This window comes from Electrona antarctica (genome assembly GCF_951216825.1).
Source record: "Electrona antarctica genome assembly, chromosome: 2".
Classification (NCBI taxonomy): Eukaryota; Metazoa; Chordata; class Actinopteri; order Myctophiformes; family Myctophidae; genus Electrona; species Electrona antarctica.
This window is the reverse complement of record NC_136807.1, coordinates 3,664,277-3,687,581: the sequence shown is the minus strand read 5'-3', so window position 1 is coordinate 3,687,581 and position 23,305 is coordinate 3,664,277. Positions and strand designations below refer to the sequence as shown.

General features: G+C 45.4%; 2 protein-coding genes across 3 annotated transcripts in view; one reads left to right on the top strand and one right to left on the bottom strand.

The window, feature by feature from the left end:
* The window catches only part of e2f1 (E2F transcription factor 1), a 34,058-nt gene extending 22,536 nt beyond the window's left edge, over nucleotides 1–11,522 (bottom strand). Inside the window, exons 1-3 of one of the 2 annotated variants that reach the window (XM_079529979.1) lie at nucleotides 9,867–11,522; nucleotides 8,500–8,602; nucleotides 6,640–6,859 (exon numbers count right to left, since the gene is read on the bottom strand). In XM_079529979.1, coding sequence (XP_079386105.1) covers nucleotides 6,640–6,859; nucleotides 8,500–8,602; nucleotides 9,867–10,124 — 581 coding nt within the window. In that variant the 5' untranslated portion in view covers nucleotides 10,125–11,522. The remainder of the gene's footprint in view (nucleotides 1–6,639; nucleotides 6,860–8,499; nucleotides 8,603–9,866) is intronic. The other variant, XM_079529978.1, reaches the window with a different exon arrangement.
* Nucleotides 11,523–14,307: 2,785 nt separating this feature from the next.
* Nucleotides 14,308–23,305, top strand: part of znf341 (zinc finger protein 341) — a gene marked incomplete at both ends in the record, with an annotated part of 27,607 nt that continues 18,609 nt past the window's right edge. Inside the window, 9 exons of the mRNA XM_079492013.1 lie at nucleotides 14,308–14,416; nucleotides 15,893–16,083; nucleotides 16,812–16,967; nucleotides 17,946–18,245; nucleotides 18,629–18,812; nucleotides 19,186–19,279; nucleotides 21,411–21,501; nucleotides 22,109–22,292; nucleotides 22,994–23,223. Of these exons, the coding sequence (XP_079348139.1) occupies nucleotides 14,308–14,416; nucleotides 15,893–16,083; nucleotides 16,812–16,967; nucleotides 17,946–18,245; nucleotides 18,629–18,812; nucleotides 19,186–19,279; nucleotides 21,411–21,501; nucleotides 22,109–22,292; nucleotides 22,994–23,223 (1,539 nt within the window). The remainder of the gene's footprint in view (nucleotides 14,417–15,892; nucleotides 16,084–16,811; nucleotides 16,968–17,945; nucleotides 18,246–18,628; nucleotides 18,813–19,185; nucleotides 19,280–21,410; nucleotides 21,502–22,108; nucleotides 22,293–22,993; nucleotides 23,224–23,305) is intronic.

Sequence of the window (23,305 nt, the reverse complement as noted above, 5' to 3'; positions counted from 1 at the left end):
CTCACTATAGAGACAGGAGATGGGCTCCTCATGACTCACACTACAGAGACAGGAGATGGGCTCCTCATGACTCACACTATAGAGACAGGAGATGGGCTCCTCATGACTCACACTACAGAGACAGGAGATGGGCTCCTCATGACTCACACTATAGAGACAGGAGATGGGCTCCTCATGACTCACACTACAGAGACAGGAGATGGGCTCCTCATGACTCACACTACAGAGACAGGAGATGGGCTCCTCATGACTCACTATAGAGACAGGAGATGGGCTCCTCATGACTCACTAGAGACAGGAGATGGGCTCCTCATGACTCACACTACAGAGACAGGAGATGGGCTCCTCATGACTCACTATAGAGACAGGAGATGGGCTCCTCATGACTCACTACAGAGACAGGAGATGGGCTCCTCATGACTCACACTACAGAGACAGGAGATGGGCTCCTCATGACTCACACTACAGAGACAGGAGATGGGCTCCTCATGACTCACACTACAGAGACAGGAGATGGGCTCCTCATGACTCACACTATAGAGACAGGAGATGGGCTCCTCATGACTCACACTACAGAGACAGGAGATGGGCTCCTCATGACTCACTATAGAGACAGGAGATGGGCTCCTCATGACTCACACTATAGAGACAGGAGATGGGCTCCTCATGACTCACACTATAGAGACAGGAGATGGGCTCCTCATGACTCACTACAGAGACAGGAGATGGGCTCCTCATGACTCACACTACAGAGACAGGAGATGGGCTCCTCATGACTCACACTACAGAGACAGGAGATGGGCTCCTCATGACTCACACTACAGAGACAGGAGATGGGCTCCTCATGACTCACTATAGAGACAGGAGATGGGCTCCTCATGACTCACTATAGAGACAGGAGATGGGCTCCTCATGACTCACTATAGAGACAGGAGATGGGCTCCTCATGACTCACACTATAGAGACAGGAGATGGGCTCCTCATGACTCACACTACAGAGACAGGAGATGGGCTCCTCATGACTCACTATAGAGACAGGAGATGGGCTCCTCATGACTCACACTATAGAGACAGGAGATGGGCTCCTCATGACTCACACTATAGAGACAGGAGATGGGCTCCTCATGACTCACTACAGAGACAGGAGATGGGCTCCTCATGACTCACACTACAGAGACAGGAGATGGGCTCCTCATGACTCACTACAGAGACAGGAGATGGGCTCCTCATGACTCACACTACAGAGACAGGAGATGGGCTCCTCATGACTCACACTACAGAGACAGGAGATGGGCTCCTCATGACTCACTACAGAGACAGGAGATGGGCTCCTCATGACTCACACTACAGAGACAGGAGATGGGCTCCTCATGACTCACTATAGAGACAGGAGATGGGCTCCTCATGACTCACACTACAGAGACAGGAGATGGGCTCCTCATGACTCACTATAGAGACAGGAGATGGGCTCCTCATGACTCACACTACAGAGACAGGAGATGGGCTCCTCATGACTCACACTATAGAGACAGGAGATGGGCTCCTCATGACTCACACTACAGAGACAGGAGATGGGCTCCTCATGACTCACACTATAGAGACAGGAGATGGGCTCCTCATGACTCACACTACAGAGACAGGAGATGGGCTCCTCATGACTCACACTACAGAGACAGGAGATGGGCTCCTCATGACTCACTATAGAGACAGGAGATGGGCTCCTCATGACTCACTAGAGACAGGAGATGGGCTCCTCATGACTCACACTACAGAGACAGGAGATGGGCTCCTCATGACTCACTATAGAGACAGGAGATGGGCTCCTCATGACTCACACTACAGAGACAGGAGATGGGCTCCTCATGACTCACACTACAGAGACAGGAGATGGGCTCCTCATGACTCACTACAGAGACAGGAGATGGGCTCCTCATGACTCACTACAGAGACAGGAGATGGGCTCCTCATGACTCACTACAGAGACAGGAGATGGGCTCCTCATGACTCACTACAGAGACAGGAGATGGGCTCCTCATGACTCACACTATAGAGACAGGAGATGGGCTCCTGACTCACACTACAGAGACAGGAGATGGGCTCCTCATGACTCACACTATAGAGACAGGAGATGGGCTCCTCATGACTCACACTATAGAGACAGGAGATGGGCTCCTCATGACTCACTACAGAGACAGGAGATGGGCTCCTCATGACTCACTATAGAGACAGGAGATGGGCTCCTGACTCACACTATAGAGACAGGAGATGGGCTCCTCATGACTCACACTACAGAGACAGGAGATGGGCTCCTCATGACTCACACTACAGAGACAGGAGATGGGCTCCTCATGACTCACTACAGAGACAGGAGATGGGCTCCTCATGACTCACTATAGAGACAGGAGATGGGCTCCTCATGACTCACTATAGAGACAGGAGATGGGCTCCTCATGACTCACTACAGAGACAGGAGATGGGCTCCTGATGACTCACTATAGAGACAGGAGATGGGCTCCTCATGACTCACACTACAGAGACAGGAGATGGGCTCCTCATGACTCACACTACAGAGACAGGAGATGGGCTCCTCATGACTCACACTACAGAGACAGGAGATGGGCTCCTCATGACTCACACTACAGAGACAGGAGATGGGCTCCTCATGACTCACACTACAGAGACAGGAGATGGGCTCCTCATGACTCACACTATAGAGACAGGAGATGGGCTCCTCATGACTCACACTACAGAGACAGGAGATGGGCTCCTCATGACTCACACTACAGAGACAGGAGATGGGCTCCTCATGACTCACTACAGAGACAGGAGATGGGCTCCTCATGACTCACACTACAGAGACAGGAGATGGGCTCCTCATGACTCACACTACAGAGACAGGAGATGGGCTCCTCATGACACACACTACAGAGACAGGAGATGGGCTCCTCATGACACACACTACAGAGACAGGAGATGGGCTCCTCATGACTCACTACAGAGACAGGAGATGGGCTCCTCATGACTCACACTACAGAGACAGGAGATGGGCTCCTCATGACTCACTATAGAGACAGGAGATGGGCTCCTCATGACTCACACTACAGAGACAGGAGATGGGCTCCTCATGACTCACTATAGAGACAGGAGATGGGCTCCTCATGACTCACTATAGAGACAGGAGATGGGCTCCTCATGACTCACACTACAGAGACAGGAGATGGGCTCCTCATGACTCACTATAGAGACAGGAGATGGGCTCCTCATGACTCACTATAGAGACAGGAGACGGGCTCCTCATGACACACACTATAGAGACAGGAGATGGGCTCCTCATGACTCACACTACAGAGACAGGAGATGGGCTCCTCATGACTCACACTACAGAGACAGGAGATGGGCTCCTCATGACTCACTATAGAGACAGGAGATGGGCTCCTCATGACTCACTATAGAGACAGGAGATGGGCTCCTCATGACTCACACTATAGAGACAGGAGATGGGCTCCTCATGACTCACACTATAGAGACAGGAGATGGGCTCCTCATGACTCACTACAGAGACAGGAGATGGGCTCCTCATGACTCACTATAGAGACAGGAGATGGGCTCCTCATGACTCACTATAGAGACAGGAGATGGGCTCCTCATGACTCACACTACAGAGACAGGAGATGGGCTCCTCATGACTCACTATAGAGACAGGAGATGGGCTCCTCATGACTCACACTATAGAGACAGGAGATGGGCTCCTCATGACTCACTATAGAGACAGGAGATGGGCTCCTCATGACTCACACTATAGAGACAGGAGATGGGCTCCTCATGACTCACACTATAGAGACAGGAGATGGGCTCCTCATGACTCACTATAGAGACAGGAGATGGGCTCCTCATGACTCACACTATAGAGACAGGAGATGGGCTCCTCATGACTCACTACAGAGACAGGAGATGGGCTCCTCATGACTCACTATAGAGACAGGAGATGGGCTCCTCATGACTCACTATAGAGACAGGAGATGGGCTCCTCATGACTCACTATAGAGACAGGAGATGGGCTCCTCATGACTCACTACAGAGACAGGAGACGGGCTCCTCATGACTCACTATAGAGACAGGAGACGGGCTCCTCATGACTCACTACAGAGACAGGAGATGGGCTCCTCATGACTCACACTACAGAGACAGGAGATGGGCTCCTCATGACTCACACTACAGAGACAGGAGATGGGCTCCTCATGACTCACTACAGAGACAGGAGATGGGCTCCTCATGACTCACTACAGAGACAGGAGATGGGCTCCTCATGACTCACTACAGAGACAGGAGATGGGCTCCTCATGACTCACTACAGAGACAGGAGATGGGCTCCTCATGACTCACTATAGAGACAGGAGATGGGCTCCTCATGACTCACTACAGAGACAGGAGATGGGCTCCTCATGACTCACTACAGAGACAGGAGATGGGCTCCTCATGACTCACTACAGAGACAGGAGATGGGCTCCTCATGACTCACTATAGAGACAGGAGATGGGCTCCTCGTGACTCACACTATAGAGACAGGAGATGGGCTCCTCATGACTCACACTATAGAGACAGGAGATGGGCTCCTCATGACTCACTATAGAGACAGGAGATGGGCTCCTCATGACTCACACTATAGAGACAGGAGATGGGCTCCTCATGACTCACACTACAGAGACAGGAGATGGGCTCCTCATGACTCACACTATAGAGACAGGAGATGGGCTCCTCATGACTCACTACAGAGACAGGAGATGGGCTCCTCATGACTCACTACAGAGACAGGAGATGGGCTCCTCATGACTCACTATAGAGACAGGAGATGGGCTCCTCATGACTCACACTACAGAGACAGGAGATGGGCTCCTCATGACTCACTATAGAGACAGGAGATGGGCTCCTCATGACTCACTATAGAGACAGGAGATGGGCTCCTCATGACTCACACTATAGAGACAGGAGATGGGCTCCTCATGACTCACTATAGAGACAGGAGATGGGCTCCTCATGACTCACACTATAGAGACAGGAGATGGGCTCCTCATGACTCACTATAGAGACAGGAGATGGGCTCCTCATGACTCACTATAGAGACAGGAGATGGGCTCCTCATGACTCACACTATAGAGACAGGAGATGGGCTCCTCATGACTCACACTATAGAGACAGGAGATGGGCTCCTCATGACTCACACTATAGAGACAGGAGATGGGCTCCTCATGACTCACTATAGAGACAGGAGATGGGCTCCTCATGACTCACACTACAGAGACAGGAGATGGGCTCCTCATGACTCACTATAGAGACAGGAGATGGGCTCCTCATGACTCACACTACAGAGACAGGAGATGGGCTCCTCATGACTCACACTACAGAGACAGGAGATGGGCTCCTCATGACTCACACTACAGAGACAGGAGATGGGCTCCTCATGACTCACACTATAGAGACAGGAGATGGGCTCCTCATGACTCACACTATAGAGACAGGAGATGGGCTCCTCATGACTCACACTACAGAGACAGGAGATGGGCTCCTCATGACTCACACTACAGAGACAGGAGATGGGCTCCTCATGACTCACTATAGAGACAGGAGATGGGCTCCTCATGACTCACTATAGAGACAGGAGATGGGCTCCTCATGACTCACTATAGAGACAGGAGATGGGCTCCTCATGACTCACTATAGAGACAGGAGATGGGCTCCTCATGACTCACACTACAGAGACAGGAGATGGGCTCCTCATGACTCACACTACAGAGACAGGAGACGGGCTCCTCATGACTCACACTACAGAGACAGGAGATGGGCTCCTCATGACTCGGCAAGGCTTACTTACTCATATTTCGATATTAAAATGAAGGTGATGGGAGGTATACGTCCTTAGGTGTATCATAAGATTGGTCTGTTGATATTCGCCCATTAGACAGAGAAGCTGGCAATCACTATATTCTGATAGTAATCATTGCTATAGACTCGTGTTTGTTCAATAACAGGGGTCTCCCTGTTTCTCCAGCTCTATAATAAACAATAACAGGGGTCTCCCTGTTTCTCCAGCTCTATAATAAACAGAACATTTTGAGACATTTGACACATTTTCAGCCAACCAGCAGAAAGTAGCCATTAATGATTATAGTGTTCCATTTCCAATTTTGTCTGCTCATTTCTTTGTGTCATCACTTACAATTCCACTTGTTTAATCTGTATTCTCGATCCCGATTGGCTAACATTGGTATCCCGACCTGAAAATGCATTTTCTGTTTAATAAAAAGCTGGAGAGACATGGAGAACCCAGTTACTGAACAAACACTCTAGCATTGAGTACTATCACAATATATAGCTTTTTAACACTTATTTTAACCAAAGAAAATCACACCCTACCTATAATTGACAAAACCTATACCAAGATTTTGACATGGTTTACCAAGACGATCCCATCTCTCCGTGTTGGAGGCAGAGCTGTGTGTGTGTGTGTATGAGGAGTCAAGTGGCTGTCCTCTTCACGTTGGTCACCACGACCTCACTTCTTTTTAGTTTTTACCATTTGCAATATGTGATTCTACACTGGTATAATGATTCTGCAACCGAGTTTCGGTGTCTTCTACTCACAACCATTGGATGTTGTTCTTTGACTTCTTGGCGATGAGCTGGATTCCTTCCAGGACATTGGTGATGTCGTAGATTCGTCTTTTCTGGACATCCAGGACTTGCGAGGCCCAGTTGAGGTCAACTACACCGTCTGGGGACTGGGACAGCAGGTCCAGGAAGCGCTTGGTAGTCAGGTTGAGCGACGTGTCATATCGAGACTTCTCTGTCGAAGGTCGAGGGACTGGGGAAGACAAGATGGGAAGGGATTCAAACATTCATAAACAAAAACATGAAAAGCAGTTGACCAATAAAGAGTGCATTTTCTATTGAGGTTTGTGAGTGTTTAAGCTTAATTTATACTTTATAAAGGATGTTGCTTGCCAAAAATATCCATCAACAAGCTATTTGTTGTTTGGCAAGTGACATACTACAGAGTATATATATTAGGGTTGACACTGTGTGCAGTACTGCTGTTTACCAACAAGGAGCTATAGTGTATTTTCTGCTGAAAAGGGTGATCTGTACATTGTGTAGTATTACAGTATGTGTAGTATTACAGTATGTGTAGTCTCTGATCTATGACTAAATGTATTTTTTCTACAGTGTTGAGTGAGTCATAATAACTGCTGGTCTCTTGGCTGATGAACCTCAGTCAAAGTCATTACTAATTTTTCATTTAATACTGCATTAACCACTTAAAAGCCAATTTATACTTCACGAAGTTCACATACAATGGGGTTGAGCTTCAAAAATAGCTGATCTACAAGTTCACAACGCACTGTGCGTTGCAACTCACTGTGAGCTTGTAGATCGGCCATTTTAAAATAAACATTTTTAAAAAAGGCGAATAATGGCAGATCTCTTTCTACCTTTCTTGCAACTGGAACAATGGACCTTGTTCAACAAAGAATTTCTAGAGAGGGTAGGAAAAAGAAGAGGAAACCTCCTTTTGTACTTTGAAGAGGCATAGATCAGTCTGTTTATCGTGTACCTCTGGGCGGGGCAGGTGTAGAGGCATAGATGAGTGTTTATCGTGTACCTCTGGGCGGGGCAGGTGTAGAGGCATAGATGAGTGTTTATCGTGTACCTCTGGGTGGGGCAGGTGTAGAGGCATAGACCAGTGTGTTTATCGTGTACCTCTGGGCGGGGCAGGTGTAGAGGCATAGACCAGTGTGTTTATCGTGTACCTCTGGGTGGGGCAGGTGTAGAGGCATAGATCAGTGTGTTTATCGTGTACCTCTGGGTGGGGCAGGTGTAGAGGCATAGACCAGTGTGTTTATCGTGTACCTCTGGGCGGGGCAGGTGTAGAGGCATAGACCAGTGTGTTTATCGTGTACCTCTGGGTGGGGCAGGTGTAGAGGCATAGATCAGTGTGTTTATCGTGTACCTCTGGGTGGGGCAGGTGTAGAGGCATAGACCAGTGTGTTTATCGTGTACCTCTGGGCGGGGCAGGTGTAGAGGCATAGACCAGTGTGTTTATCGTGTACCTCTGGGTGGGGCAGGTGTAGAGGCATAGATCAGTGTGTTTATCGTGTACCTCTGGGCGGGGCAGGTGTAGAGGCATAGATCAGTGTTTATCGTGTACCTCTGGGCGGGGCAGGTGTAGAGGCATAGACCAGTGTTTATCGTGTACCTCTGGGCGGGGCAGGTGTAGAGGCATAGACCAGTGTTTATCGTGTACCTCTGGGCGGGGCAGGTGTAGAGGCATAGACCAGTGTGTTTATCGTGTACCTCTGGGCAGGGCAGGTGTAGAGGCATAGACCAGTGTGTTTATCGTGTACCTCTGGGCGGGGCAGGTGTAGAGGCATAGATCAGTGTGTTTATCGTGTACCTCTGGGCGGGGCAGGTGTAGAGGCATAGACCAGTGTGTTTATCGTGTACCTCTGGGCGGGGCAGGTGTAGAGGGTGGTAGTCGGCCAAGGGAAGAAGGTCGGGCAGTGCTAACATACTGGTGGTCGCTGTCCAAGTCCAACTTCCTCTTTACCTAGTATTGGAAGAAAGCAAACGGTCAGCTGTCAAAAGATCATTTGAGTAATAATCCCCAATACAAAAAGGGGAGAGAATGCAAGAACGACACAGATAAGTTGAAAAATTACAATTACAATACAAACGGTGAAGAAAATGTAGGAAAAATGAGTGAAATGGTTTAGGATAAATTAGTGATGGGAGATTAATCGGCAAACACATCGGGTATTGGCCAATTTTAGTTGTTTAGATTAATCGGCATCGGTTCGATTAATCAATCAGACCGATTAATCGGTCTGTCTTTACAGATAAACAAGCCCAAAGAAACAGCTTGAACAGATCTACAAGCTCACAATATTAAATATGAAAGGTATTTAAGTTAAATCTGACTTGCCTAAGCCTGCAGTGCAGATACCCGGTTACATGTATTTTTCAGAATGGACAAAATTATTATAATTTTTCAATACAGAATGATTATATCGACATCGGTAATATCGGTTATCGGCCATAACAGCAATTAATAATATCGGATATCGATATCGGCCAAAATGTCTCATCTGCACATCCCTAGAATCAATATTTGTACAGCTGCTGCTCTTATTGTACAGATTAGAGCCTGACCAAATATACCCGTCATTATTTGAACTCTGCGTTCAACGTTTTCGTGCTATGCATCACATTGCGAAGCGTTGTCAGCTTGTAGGTTCAGGTTGGATATTTTAGATTTAGATTTTTTATTTTGTTGCTTCAAATAAGTTTGTGTGCGAATTTCCAAAGCTAATTTCACAAATCGCTAGCCTGATCTGTGTTAAACTTGGTATGCACACTGGCAAAGTACACTAGCCTACAGTATTACCTCCACCTAGTGCACACACATTTTATACTTTTTGAAATATTTAACTTTAGTTTTACTACAGACATCAACAGGGCTCTGATCAGGCTGAAACCTTGCCCAATTTTTGAGGGATACATCGTAAATGTGTCATAAATGTAGACCGATATCAGATGACTGATGTAACATGATTCCATTTTCTACCAAAATGTATTTATTTAGTTTGGGTATAAGTTAAATGTAAGTTTTTCCAAATTGATTATGTTGCACTTGACTTTATCTGTCAAAACACTGCCATTGGTAGGGCTCTTCGTACAGATAAACACTGATGATTAGTTTCAGTTTAGAAATGGCAGTGCACAAAATAACCATCGTTTGGTTCCTCAGTCCCTCCCTGCTGGATCATACAAATACTAAACTTCCCCTTCACCACAGATCCTCCCCGGCTCACCGGAGGTCTCCCGAGCGCCGGTCGCCTCTTGTCCTCAAGCCCCACATGGGCCGGGCCCTGCGGGGTGGCAAACAGCAGGATCTCCCCCGTGCTGGAGGAGGCCACGGTCGGGTGGAGCCCAACATGACCGGCGGGGCTAGTGGTGATGATCACTATCTGGTGGTCCTCAGTCAGGTTGATACTTCCAGCATTCAACAGCGTCTCAAAGTCGGCCAGCAGATCCTCAGATGTCTGCCCCGTTATCAGAGTCTCTGACATCGCAGGGCGACACAGGATGGTGTTGACTCTGACCCCTTAGCAAGAGGTTCCGGTGCTGGTCAGGGGAGGGTCACACGCTGATGTGGCACAGTCTGCTTGTGTACCAACACCTATGTGCATTTGATCTGCTCAGGGAATGTGTGGAACGCCACAAACATTGCAAGAAAGTTCCTTGCAGTTCAACATTGTGTGGCTGAATGTTATTTCTGAACAGATGCCACCTTGTTCTGTCGCAAACAATAATAACTATGCAAAGGTCCAAATGGATGTTAATAATGCAATTTTCTTTATGCACAAATAATCATTATGTTAAAGCCAAGAGCTAAAAACAACTTCAGCCTGATGGTGAAACAATCAGGAACTGTAGCTGACTGCAAACTAAAAGCACAGTAAATATGGCATTTGGGATATCTAGCTATCAACACCCTGCTTCTATCTGGTCCAACAATCAATGAAGAATGCAATGCAAAACACCCTGCTAGCCACCCTGTTAGCTAATCTTTTGTTTCCATCATTTCTATCAATACAATAAAGCGCAAGGGCCTCCTGCTAGAAAAAGAAAGAGCTAGCTAGCTTGTGCTACTATAAACAAACGCTGGTATAGTTGATCAGACGCTCACATCAGACAATCCATAGCATGGATCAGCAAACAAGAATATAGATTTTCACAAGTGGGACGGAGTAAGTTAAATTATCCAAGATCATGACAATTTAAAACTTTACCACCCGAGAACAACTATACACATCAGTAAAAGTAACGCGATGTCCACTCCATACGCCCCAACGGAAACATAGCTTTTAGGAGGGACAACTGACGTTCTTTGCGTTTTACAATGTAAGCAGATCAGGATGTAAATGTTGTGCAACTTAGCATGCATGCTAACGACTAGCCTCGGTCCTTCAACCAGCCTCGTTGTGTTGGAAGGAAGCACTCCGCTCCGGCACTAAAACTTAACCAGAACCCCAACAATCCGCTCCCGCGCGGAGCCGCCCGGCACCGGTTCGGCACCGCAGGTGTCGGAATGATCCCCGTCCTTCGATCGAAGCGCCGTGCGGATCCCAGATGCCCTCCTATTGTTTGTTATTGTCCCCTCCGATGTAAACAAGGACTCCCGGGTGTTTTTCGCGCGAAACCCTTTTTGCCGCGAAACGGACACGTGCGCACATCCGGGCATCGCCATTGGCCGAGAGCGAGGCCGTGACGTCGCTCTGTAGTCACTGCATTGGGTATTTATTTGGACCTTTAACAGTTGATTTTATTGGACAATTTAGCACTTCTTAGCAAGATCACTCTGTGTCGGTCCATATTCATAATGTCTTATTTTACAGTCTATGTTCAAGATGTTCATCCAAGCTGTTCAAGAGCAATAATTTAATAAAGTACTGTTATTTGGTTTTGACTCTTCGACATAAAGTAATGCTATTAAGCTATTAAGCAAAGTAATATTAATTATTATTATTATCATCATCATTATTTGTAATGTGATATTCGGAATGAGCTCAGAAAATGTATTGGGATTTCCGTAACTTAAATTAATTTTCAAATCAGGGCACAAAACTACCCGGTGCATCACGAGCTGTCATTATCGGAGGCCACATCAATCGATACCAGATGCAGTGGTGGACAGTTGACTGCAGTTTGACTGCAGAAGCAAATACCTGTACATGGACGTCGATTTCCAATCCATATGTAACACAATATTATATGTCCTCAAACAATGTCATGTCAAAGATCTCCAAATTAATACGCATTTGGCTGCAAAGTGCAGACCCCGATATATATTATAATTTTAAGGCAGACCCCAACCCCCCCCCCCCATCTGAAAATATCTGATGCCAGAGACATAATGGGTGTTAAAACAGATTTTGATGATGATAATAATGATGAATTTGATGATACATGAACTAATCTTGCAGGGCCCCCTGGAAGAACCCCTTCACGGACCCCTGGGGGGTCCCTAGACCCCACTTTGAGAACCACTGACAACAACACAGACGTGTTAATCGAGTGCCCATCTACCAGGACCAGAGCTGCAAGATGGCGCAGGCAATCTTCGAAGTGCTTGAAGGTAGATGATGCTGATGGTCGTTTCTCTCTCAATCATCAAGTTACACTTTATATTGTTTTATTTTAGAAACGTCTCGAAGGTCCTGATTAGGGGGACGCAGCCACGTGGATAATTGCGCATCGCTGTGTAAACAAACAGCTGCAATGACACACATGACATGAGGCAAAGATGCATCTCCTACTGTAAACAAAACAAACAGATTGATTTGATCCATGCCCAAACAATCTATTTATCAACATTATTAATATTACGTTTGATTACATTTATAATCTGTGTCTAGTGTCTATAACTGTCTATGAGATAACGAAGTGTGGCGATACGTTCATATGAAAAGTATTGGCTACTAGTTGTCATGGAGCTTGGAATGTATGACTGGCTGCTGATCTGTTGTGATGTTATGATGAAACACGATATAAGCACATCATGTATGACTGAATGCGTCGTCTCATCTCATTCCTAGGCTCTTAGACTATTGTCATAAGGAAAAAAAAGATTGGACTTTTGCAATGTTTTTGCTTTTGTACTTGATTTTAAATAAACATGGACTTTGTTTATGTAGCCTATAGCAAATACAATTACACAATACAATATTTTTTAACCACAATGAATTATAAACATGAATTATGAAAGTCCTTGTTGACAGTCAAGCTGTCCTTTTAAAGTGTCCATGAATTGTCCATATAGGTCTATGTCACAAACAAATACAAGATGCAGTTGACAATAACTGTACAAACAAAATAACAGGTAACATACCGTGTGCGCCTTCTGCACATATTCTTTTAGTAGTAGTAGTTACATACTTGTTCTTTTTTTAACTTATATATTTTTTATTTTGTAGAGACTCTTGACATTATGAAGAGCTGAGAGCTCCTCTCCTCTCTGTACATTGTTTGTTCTGAAGTAACCCAACCCATGTCCAAAGTAACCCAACAGGTGATTGCAATGAGGTGATTAGGGGTCTCATGAGATCTGCCCAAACAACAGACCACAACGCACAGAACTGCAGATGGCACTATCTCACCATGCAAATAAAATACAGTTTGTTATCCAAATAAAAAAATACATTCACAATTCACATATTTTGAGAAAAATAAACAAAAAAAATGAAATATTACAGAATACCCATCTCTGGGACAGCCACAGCTAGGGTCCTTGAGGATTGTTGGAGAGTATGCTAGGCTAGGGATCCGGATCCAGAGCTCACAAAAGGTTAAGAACCACAACAGGAGGATATTATATCAGCAGGGCTGTTAAATTAAAATGGTAAATGGTAAATGGTGCATTTATATAGCGCCTTTATCCAAGGCGCTTTACATAGATTGTGCATTACATTCACCCATTCACACACACATTCATACATCGACTGCGGCGGAAGCCATGCAAGGCACCAACCAGCACATCGGGAGAAATTTGGGGTTCAGTGTCTTGCCCAAGAACACTACACGACATGTAGACAGGAGGAGCCGGGATTCGAACCGCCGACCCATGGATCATTGGACGACCTGCTCTACCTCCTGAGCCACAGTCGCCCCAAAACTTAAATTAACATTTAAGTTGGCAATGAATTGTTATGCAAAAAAGGCGCACATGTGGGCCGGTTTAAAAAAAATCCCCACCACCTTATTAGCCACAGAAACGTCTCTGCTTTTGCATGTGATAATATGACAGACAAGATGCACTTTTCCTTTCATTTTATTCCTCATAAAAGATGCCATTGCCTGGCCCTGTATCTCAAATAAATCAAAATTAATATTTGATTAAGGAATATGATATGCCTTTTGTATTCTTTGTGTATATTAGCAAAATGTAGATTTTTGTTTGACATTGTTGAGAGAAATTAAGATTCTCAGTTTAAAAAAAAAAAGAAACGCTGCTTATTAACGAACTGGTTAATCGATAATTTGCATCCCTACAAATAACTAAAATATGCAAATGAAGCTTGTAGATTTGCTATATTTGAAAAATCTATAATCATTTTTCAACATGGAAATGAGTATGACGTTTATCTCAAACAATAGTGATTAGGCGATTAGGTTCGGCGATGTAACAATAATTGTTACAGGCCTATGTATCAGCAGCTTTCTCATTCACAGCATCATGTTCTCTCATCAGGCATGGACAACCAGACCGTCCTGGCAGTCCAGTCTCTGCTGGACAGCCAAGGAGGAGTTCCTGACCCAAACAGCCAGAATGTATCTGGAACCTCCACCATCCAGTCAATGGGTATATGCTCAGTTGACACGTCCCATACACATCGTACACTACAGCTGTGTCATTCATTAGCACAGGGGGGGGAAATAAAATAAAAACAATTTCAGTATTTTTGCTTGCCCATAATATAGCTCCAACTATAAACATTTTATTTTTTAGCGTTATCATGATGCCTTTACTAAAATCTGACTTCTGAATAACTGATTATCCCATTTTGACCTGAGATCAGATTCTAAAAATGTCTTCTACATCCTGACAGTTTTCTGAAAAAGCTATGTTTCTATGTCAGTCGTTCTTCGATTTTTCAAAAATAGCAGACCTACAAGCTCATAGCGCGCCACTCGGTGGCGCGCTATGAGCTTGTAGGTCTGCTATTTTTCAATAGCTAAAGCATAACATAATGCTAACACCAAAAGGGGTTCCCGCCCAAAATGGGTTAAGAGGAATTATCAGAGAGAGATTACACACATGTACACAATCTAAAAAAACGCTTGCCATAAAAAGGCTAACAAGGTGTTGTTTGCTTGTAGATTTGCTACACTAATAGCGACTCCAGGACAGGTTACAAGTGGTTAAAATGTACGTGGGACTGCATAATTGCCAATACTGATGTCCTCAAAAAGGTCAAAGAACGGCCTATACCAGGGGTTCCCAAACTTTTCCGTGTCAAGGACCCCCAAATCAACATTTATTAGGCCACGGACCCCCCATTTGAAAACATATGCCAGTGACCCCGATAAGGGAGGATTTCTACGGCTCTAGCAGTGATTCCGAAACATATTAATTTCAAGGACCCCCAGTTTCACATGCATTATGCCACGGATCCCCGATTTAATGGCATTTCTATCTCTGGTACCCCAATTTATATTGTAAAACCACTAGTTAATGTAACTCTGAGAGTGTACAAATGGAACCAAATGGACCCGTTACCCCTGGGGGTCCCCGGACCCCACTTTGGGAACCACTGGCCTATACAGTGTATATCGGCCGGACTCTAATACATTGGATCTCTGTCATGGTCTCTGTCGGGTGGAAGCCTTATACTTTATGTCCAAACGGTTACTTTTCAGGATTCGCCCTGCGTTTCAAGCTTGTAGATCTGCTATGCTTAAACCATTTAGGCCTGACGTCGAAATGTATTAAATGTCTTCTAAATCCTGACAGTTTTCTGTCAGGATTTGCGCCACATTTTCACGATTTTTTCAAAAATAACAGACCTACAAGCTCGTAGCGCGCCACTCGGTGGCGCGCTACGAGCTTGTAGATCTGCTATTTTTCAATAGCTAAATTATAACATAATGTTTAAAACACCAAAAGGGGTTCCCGCCCAAAATGGGTTAATGTGTGACACTGTAGTGTGATCAAGTATGGTGTTAATTAAAAAACAAAGTTACGGTTAAACAAAAAGTTAGAAATGATATGAGGTTCCTGCCCATACTTTGTTGCTTTTGTGGCATTCACCACCACTTCCCTTTGTCGACCCTCCAGATGACGAGGACGTGTTCTTGTGTGGGAAATGTAAGAAACAGTTCAACTCCTTGACCGCCTTCATGACACACAAGAGGGAGCAGTGTCAGTCCAACGCCCCGTCCCTGTCCACCGTGTCCCTGGCCTCCAGCAACGCCTACACCCCCGTCCCCTCCATCACCTCCGGACCCCAGACGCCGGCCAGCAGACAGGTGAGGACAGGAATAGGTCTGGGATCCGGAACCAGAGGATACGGCGGGAACCGGATCAAACATTGTCAAACCAAAAACAGTTCCATCACATTTGGCCATGTGACCATTGAAATCCCCTCATTGAGAATACAAGAATCTGTGAAATTGCAAATAGAAAATGCCCTCATGTCTGGAAGACACTCGAACTCGACTATCTAGGTCTAGATGGACATTGGAGAGTATGGGCTCCATTTTCGTCACCGCTAAACCCCTTATCCCTAAACTTCTTTGCCTATTTTGAAAAACAGTTTTGAATAGTTCAACTAGCCAATCTACATTGACACGTTGTGAGCTTGTAGACTGGCCATTTCAACTATTCAAAAATGTTTTGCAAAATAGTAAAAAAAAAAAAAGGCAAAGAAGTTTAGGGATAAGGGGGACGAAAATGGAGCCCCAAATGTATGTACCTTTCCCCCTTTATAAAACCACAAATGAAACCACAGATGGAGCACGAAAAATAATTGATCCCACTTTTTCCCCCGTTTTTTGAGCGCCCCAGCTTTGTGTGTTTGTGTGTATGAGCACGGAATGTTCTCAGCTGATTGGCTGAGAACGGAATGTGATGTATGATGATGTATCATAAGAGCGCCCCTCACTTCACACGAGTGTGATGTTTTTTTTACACCTGTAAAACTGTGATCCTGTGACCCCAAAAATGGAAGTTGTATTCCTTTTGTTCTGCACTCCAGCCCCAGGTATCCACGTACATCACCGTGCCCCCCTCTCCCCTCACACACACGCTGGTCCAGGGCAACGTACTGGTCAGCGACGACGTTCTCATGTCGGCCATCTCTGCCTTCACCTCCATAGAGCAGCCTATGGCCTCCATGCAGGCACCTGTACAGGTAAGACCTCTTCACCTCCATAGAGCAGCCTATGGCCTCCATGCAGGCACCTGTACAGGTAAGACCTCTTCACCTCCATAGAGCAGCCTATGGCCTCCATGCAGGCACCTGTACAGGTAAGACCTCTTCACCTCCATAGAGCAGCCTATGGCCTCCATGCAGGCACCTGTACAGGTAAGACCTCGTTACAGTGTGATATGCTAGCTAGGGCACCACTATGAAAATTGCAATACTCTATGATCCTGGCCAAAATAAAAGGGACCCTGTAATTAAGTATTATGATGATACTTGAGATTAAAAGTCATTATACAATTATATACTGTAGTTCTAAGCAGATTACAATACATTTATACTGTATATCCATATGGATCTGACTTGTTATGCCATCACAACACGGGCACCGCTCTAGTACTGTAGCTATATAGTACAAGTAAGACGTGCAAACGCGGGAAGCGAACGCAGCTCGTAAATTGCAATTACAACAATTAGAATAAATTACGTACTTTTTAAGGGGTTTTTTTAAGTTAAGTTTTTCTTTGTTATTTTCTTTTTTTTTAAATGTTTTCTTTAATTTTTTTTTAAGTTAAGTTTTTTTAAGTTAAGTTTGTGTGTGTGTGTGTGTGTGTGTGTGTTTTGTGTGTGATACAGCTGCACCCTCTGGTGGCGGGCGGGTGGTGTTACAGCGTGACACACACAGACAGACATGTTCTGCTAGGTCTCATAGTTAGTGCTCACTGTGTTCGCAATGATAATTATAAGCAGAGTATAATGCAGTGTAAGTATGTTTAGCATGCATTATAGACCATGGGATTCATAGGAAGTGATACTGAAAGTATAGCTGCCAGGGACGGATATTTTATTAACCATACCTGAATGGCTCTTTTCAGACCGGTTTTTCAGACACCTATCTTGCATAACAATGTCCTAATAATCCATCCATCCCATTAATCAATAGCGTCTTTCTCTTGTGTTTGCCAGAGTAACCTGAGCATGCACATGGCTGGCGTGTCGTACCTGCAGCACCATCACCACCATCACCACCACCACCACCCTCATCACCAGCAGCAGCAGCAGCAGCAGTCACACACTCTCCCCTCCGGTCAGACCCCGGCCCACCCCCTGCCCCCTGGGCAGCCGCCCCAGCAGTCCCTGTCCTCCCAGGTCCCCTCCAGTCACAGCAACTCCATGGTGCAGGTCTACAGCACGCTGCCCCCGATGCCCGGTGGCAGCAACGCAGAGATCCACACGATGGGCCTTCAGTCCTTCCAGCCTGTACAGGTAGTGTAAAGCCCAAACCACACCAAAGGGTCGGGTCGGGACAAAACGGTATTTTTGAGGTAAACCACACGAATGCAACTCTGGAGTTGCATTGGTGTGGTAAGTGGTTTACCTTTACAGGCAATCTACGCTTGCTGAGCTTTTGAAGAGTTTTGGACATTTCTGAAAATGTATTAAACTTTTGGGCTCAATGCAGTTTCGATGAATAATTAAGATTAAATTCAAACGATATTGGTTTGTGTATTAAGATCAATGCTTAATATTGAGGATGTGTAGAATGTATGTTAATAGCATTGTAGGAGAACTAGCTGATATTTTTGCAGTGGATTCTCTGATAAAAGTGGTGTACATGAACCTCTACTGAGCCAGTGTGACTTCCATAGGTTTCTAGTCAGTGTGTGGAGAGCCAGTCCTTCACCACCCCTCCTGTCTACAGTCCTGGAAAACAAGAATTCAAGACCAAGACCTGTAGCATCACCGCCAGTCTGACAGAGCTGGGCGACTTTGAGAAGGTCATCATCCCCAAGCGACCGCGGAATGGCAAGAAAGGCCCCGATGGATCCCCAGGTCTGTTTAAGCAAGGTCCACTTGAACACTAGCACTCCTATTTGGGAGTATATATGTGTCACATTAGCCATTAAGCCAGGAGGGGACCCTCAAATGTATATGGTCACAGACCCATAATTTGTGCCAGGGACCCCCATAAGAGACGATTATTAGAAAATAGCAGATCTACAAGCTCCCAAAGCATCATATCGCAACGCATTGTGACCTTGAATAGCTCAAAAATAAATCAGGAAATACTTGAGTGGTTTAACTGTTCCTCATTTATCTGGGGGAACCCCTGGAACTTACTCAAGGACCCGTGGGGGTCCCCGGACCCCACTTTGAGAAGCAGTGGTTTGAGTAATGTGGTGTTGTGTTTATTTCCACTCCTCAGTAGAACAGCTGAAGGGAAAGGGAGCCAAGCTGAAGTGTAATTTCTGTGAGAAGACCTTCTGTAAAAACTTTGACCTGCAGCAGCATATCAGAAGGTGAGGCGACCTTCGACCTTCGACATCCCACATCATTTGGCTTTAGTGGTTTCGCCCCGAGAGTTAGAGTCTGTGCATTAACCCATTCTGACCTGAGATCAGATTCTATAAATGTCTTCTACATCCTGACAGTTTTCTGAAAAAGCTATGTTTCTATGTCAGTCGTTCTTCGATTTTTCAAAAATAGCTAAATCATAACATAATGCTAACACCAAAAGGGGTTCCCGCCCAAAATGGGTTAAAGCTGTAATCCGCAAGTTTTATCTACTCTTCCGTAAGCAAGTAGTAAAGTAGATCGGAGAAGCTTATTGTCGGCATCAGCCAGAGCGCAGGAGTCTATCCCCGTTTCGCTAAAGGTATTCCCTGCTTAGCCAGGGAAGGTTTCATGAGCTTCATGCAGTATTACGTGTCAACCAGTACTACCCAACAGTATGGCAATGAAAGAGTAGGAAGACCACCTCCAACCACTGTACAGTATGGCAATGAAAGAGTAGGAAGACCACCTCCAACCACTGTACAGTATGGCAATGAAAGAGTAGGAAGACCACCTCCAACCACTGTACAGTATGGCAATGAAAGAGTAGGAAGACCACCTCCAACCACTGTACAGTATGGCAATGAAAGAGTAGGAAGACCACCTCCAACCACTGTACAGTATGGCAATGAAAGAGTAGGAAGACCACCTCCAACCACTGTACAGTATGGCAATGAAAGAGTAGGAAGACCACCTCCAACCACTGTACAGTATGGCAATGAAAGAGTAGGAAGACCACCTCCAACCACTGTACAGTATGGCAATGAAAGAGTAGGAAGACCACCTCCAACCACTGTACAGTATGGCAATGAAAGAGTAGGAAGACCACCTCCAACCACTGTACAGTATGGCAATGAAAGAGTAGGAAGACCACCTCCAACCACTGTACAGTATGGCAATGAAAGAGTAGGAAGACCACCTCCAACCACTGCACTAGTTACACTAGTTACTGTATATTGTATTGTATTCTATCTAACATACAGATTGGATGAAATCATTAAATATTAGATGTTTTTTATGAGTCCTCGATTGCAGCTTTATCCAACACTTAATACTTTTCTGTACGTTTTTTTTAACATGAAATTATATCTATTGTATTTTATACCGTTTATATACGGTAAATATATATATATATATATATATATATATATATATATACTTTTTTTTTTTACTTTTCATTATTACAAGTAAACCCATTCCGGTGCGGGAACCCCCTTTGGTGTTTTAAGCATTATGTTATACTTAAGCTATTGAAAAATAGCAGATCTACAAGCTCATAGCACGCCACCGAGTACCGCACTACAAGCTTGTAGATCTTCTGTTTTTGAAAAATCGTGAAAATGTGGCGCGAATCTTTGAATACATGCTTTCACAGAGAAAGCTTTTAACTCTGTGCTTCTGGGAGGTCCCTGGAACTACTGTATATATTTTCAGATGGGGGTCGGCGGCCGATTACATATAATCTTTGGGGTGCTTGACATGAAATAGTTTGAGAACCACTGACATAGAAACAGAGGTTTTTTCAGAAAACTGTCAGGATTTAGAAGACATTTGTAGAATTGTCCTCAGGTCTAAATGTGTTAAAACCCATTTACCGCTAGCATTAATTAATCCCTCCGTCGCGTACTGCCAGGGTTTTATCGCGCGTAACACTTACTTTGAAGAGCCAAATATCCGTAATCGCATTTTACTATGAAACCATTCCGTGTGTGTTGACGAAGCTGGTGCTTGTTCTCTCGGTCGGTGGTGGAAAAAGTGGACCGCGAGTATCACAGCGCCTGCTACAGGCTGTTGAAAACGCTTGTCTGGGACAAATCTACCCCTCCAATGTCGCTTCTGGAGATACAGCCGTCTGAAAACAGAGCAGGCGATGTAAGTGGATGCACGCGCATCTTCAAAATGGCCGCGGCCACTGGCTCACAAGCATAACAGAGCTAACGAACGGTAGCTATCGATACGATCGTATTAAAACATGCATTAAATAATACATCGCTGTTAAAACGTTTTTTCCGGGTGTGGCGCAGTAGGCTATTAATGTAAGCCTACGGGTTCTATGTTCCTGGCAGGCCTAATGACTATGTTGGTTTTTTCCTCTAGTCACACGGGAGAAAAGCCGTTCCAGTGCATCGTGTGCGGCCGGGCCTTTGCACAGAAGTCCAACGTCAAGAAGCACATGCAGACCCACAAGGTTCTGACCAGTTTCCATCCATAATGTCCCTCAGCTGGTCATTCATTTACATGTGTATGGCTGTTAGGGGTTCGTTTTATCCCTGCTTCTGGTCAGACTGAATTAACCCATTTTGACCTGAGATCAGATTCTAAAAATGTCTTCTACATCCTGACAGTTTTCTGAAAAAAGCTATGTTTCTATCTCAGTCGTTCTTCGATTTTTCAAAAATAGCAGACCTACAAGCTCGAGCTTGTAGATCTGCTATTTTTCAATAGCTAAAGCATAACATAATGCTAACACCAAAAGGGGTTCCCGCCCAAAATGGGTTAAATACATACATCTCCTTTTGGTAAATGGTCTGGTATGTTAGACATTCATGTTTGCTTATATCACAATTTAACAATTTAATATAAAAACGTTAACCACATTAACCCAGGTTGGGTGTGTATGTTGGGCATATTTTCAAATATGTTAAAGTGAAATAAAAGCCTTTATTTCTTACTTTTTGATAAATGATAAACTGATAAATACAAGAAAACATAACATGCATGCATAACAAAAATGTATTATGAAGAAAACTTCTTTTAAACAAATGGAACCCTAAACAACTGTTCTTCTAATGAAGGTGTGGCCTCTGGGCGTGGCCAGCATACCATCCCGGTTGCCAATCACCGTCAAGGTGGTTCCGGTGGTATCCAATGAGGAAGAGGCCAACAGGAAGGAGCTACAGCCTGGGGAACAGGAAAAGGAGGGGCCACAGCAGCAGCAGAGCAGCCAATCACAGACAGAAGAAGAGGCGGAGGAAACAGGTAACAAAAGCTTTTTTATTTTATTATGTTTTTGAAGCTGAAACACCAGGTGCTCGCCTAAAAATGCTTTCAAAAGCCTTGAAAATATTTCAAGGAAATAAAAATCACACCCATGTGAAGTAAGTGGTGCAACTCCGTGTGGGGGTCCCCGGGGGGGGGGGGGGGGGAGTTCCAGATCCACAGGAACGCACCCAGGGTGCCGGCCTGATTCCGGCGAGCCGCCCCGCGTCCGAAACGGTTGAGAAATGACAGAGTTACCGTGTGGGGGTCCCTCTCCCTCTACTGTACTGTACTGTACTGGCACACCTGAAATCACCATATATACAGTTAATATGTGCGTGTGTGTGTGTTTGTGTGTGTGTTAGGTTGCGCACAGGTGGTGAAAAACAACCATGCTGTTTTCGTGCTCAGACGCACCCAGCCAGCCAGCCACCCACCCACCCACCCACACACCCACCCGAAGTGGTTGCACCACTTAAAAACAGACTCAGCGCTTCGTCACGCTGCTGGTGTTGCCAACATAGCGTAAATGCGCAGTTCTCAACGTAAAAACAAGTCAATCTGCGTTGGGAACTTGTAGATACGCATTATTTTCTTTGAATGTTCGCCACAGAATTGGGTTCATGTGGTCAAATGAACCCTGAGCATTTTACAGTGTTCTTTTCCAACCCTAACCATCTCCTGGTCTCCTGATTCTCCAGCAGAGGCCCTCGGGGAAGCCGAGGAGACGGCGATGGAACCTCAGGGCCACGCAGAGAGCAGCCATGGTGAAGACATCCCCAACGGACACCACCATCACCACCACGACCCCTCGGCTCAACCCAAACACATGCTGCTCATAGACAGCTCCTACCAGTGCCAGTTCTGTGCCCGCAAATTCACCACCTACTTCCAACTCAAATCCCACATGACCCAGCACAAACGAGAGCAGGTAGGTGTTAGAGTTTTAGAGTTTTATTAGGATCCCCATTAGCTGGTGCATAGCAGCAGCTAATCTTCCTGGGGTCCACACA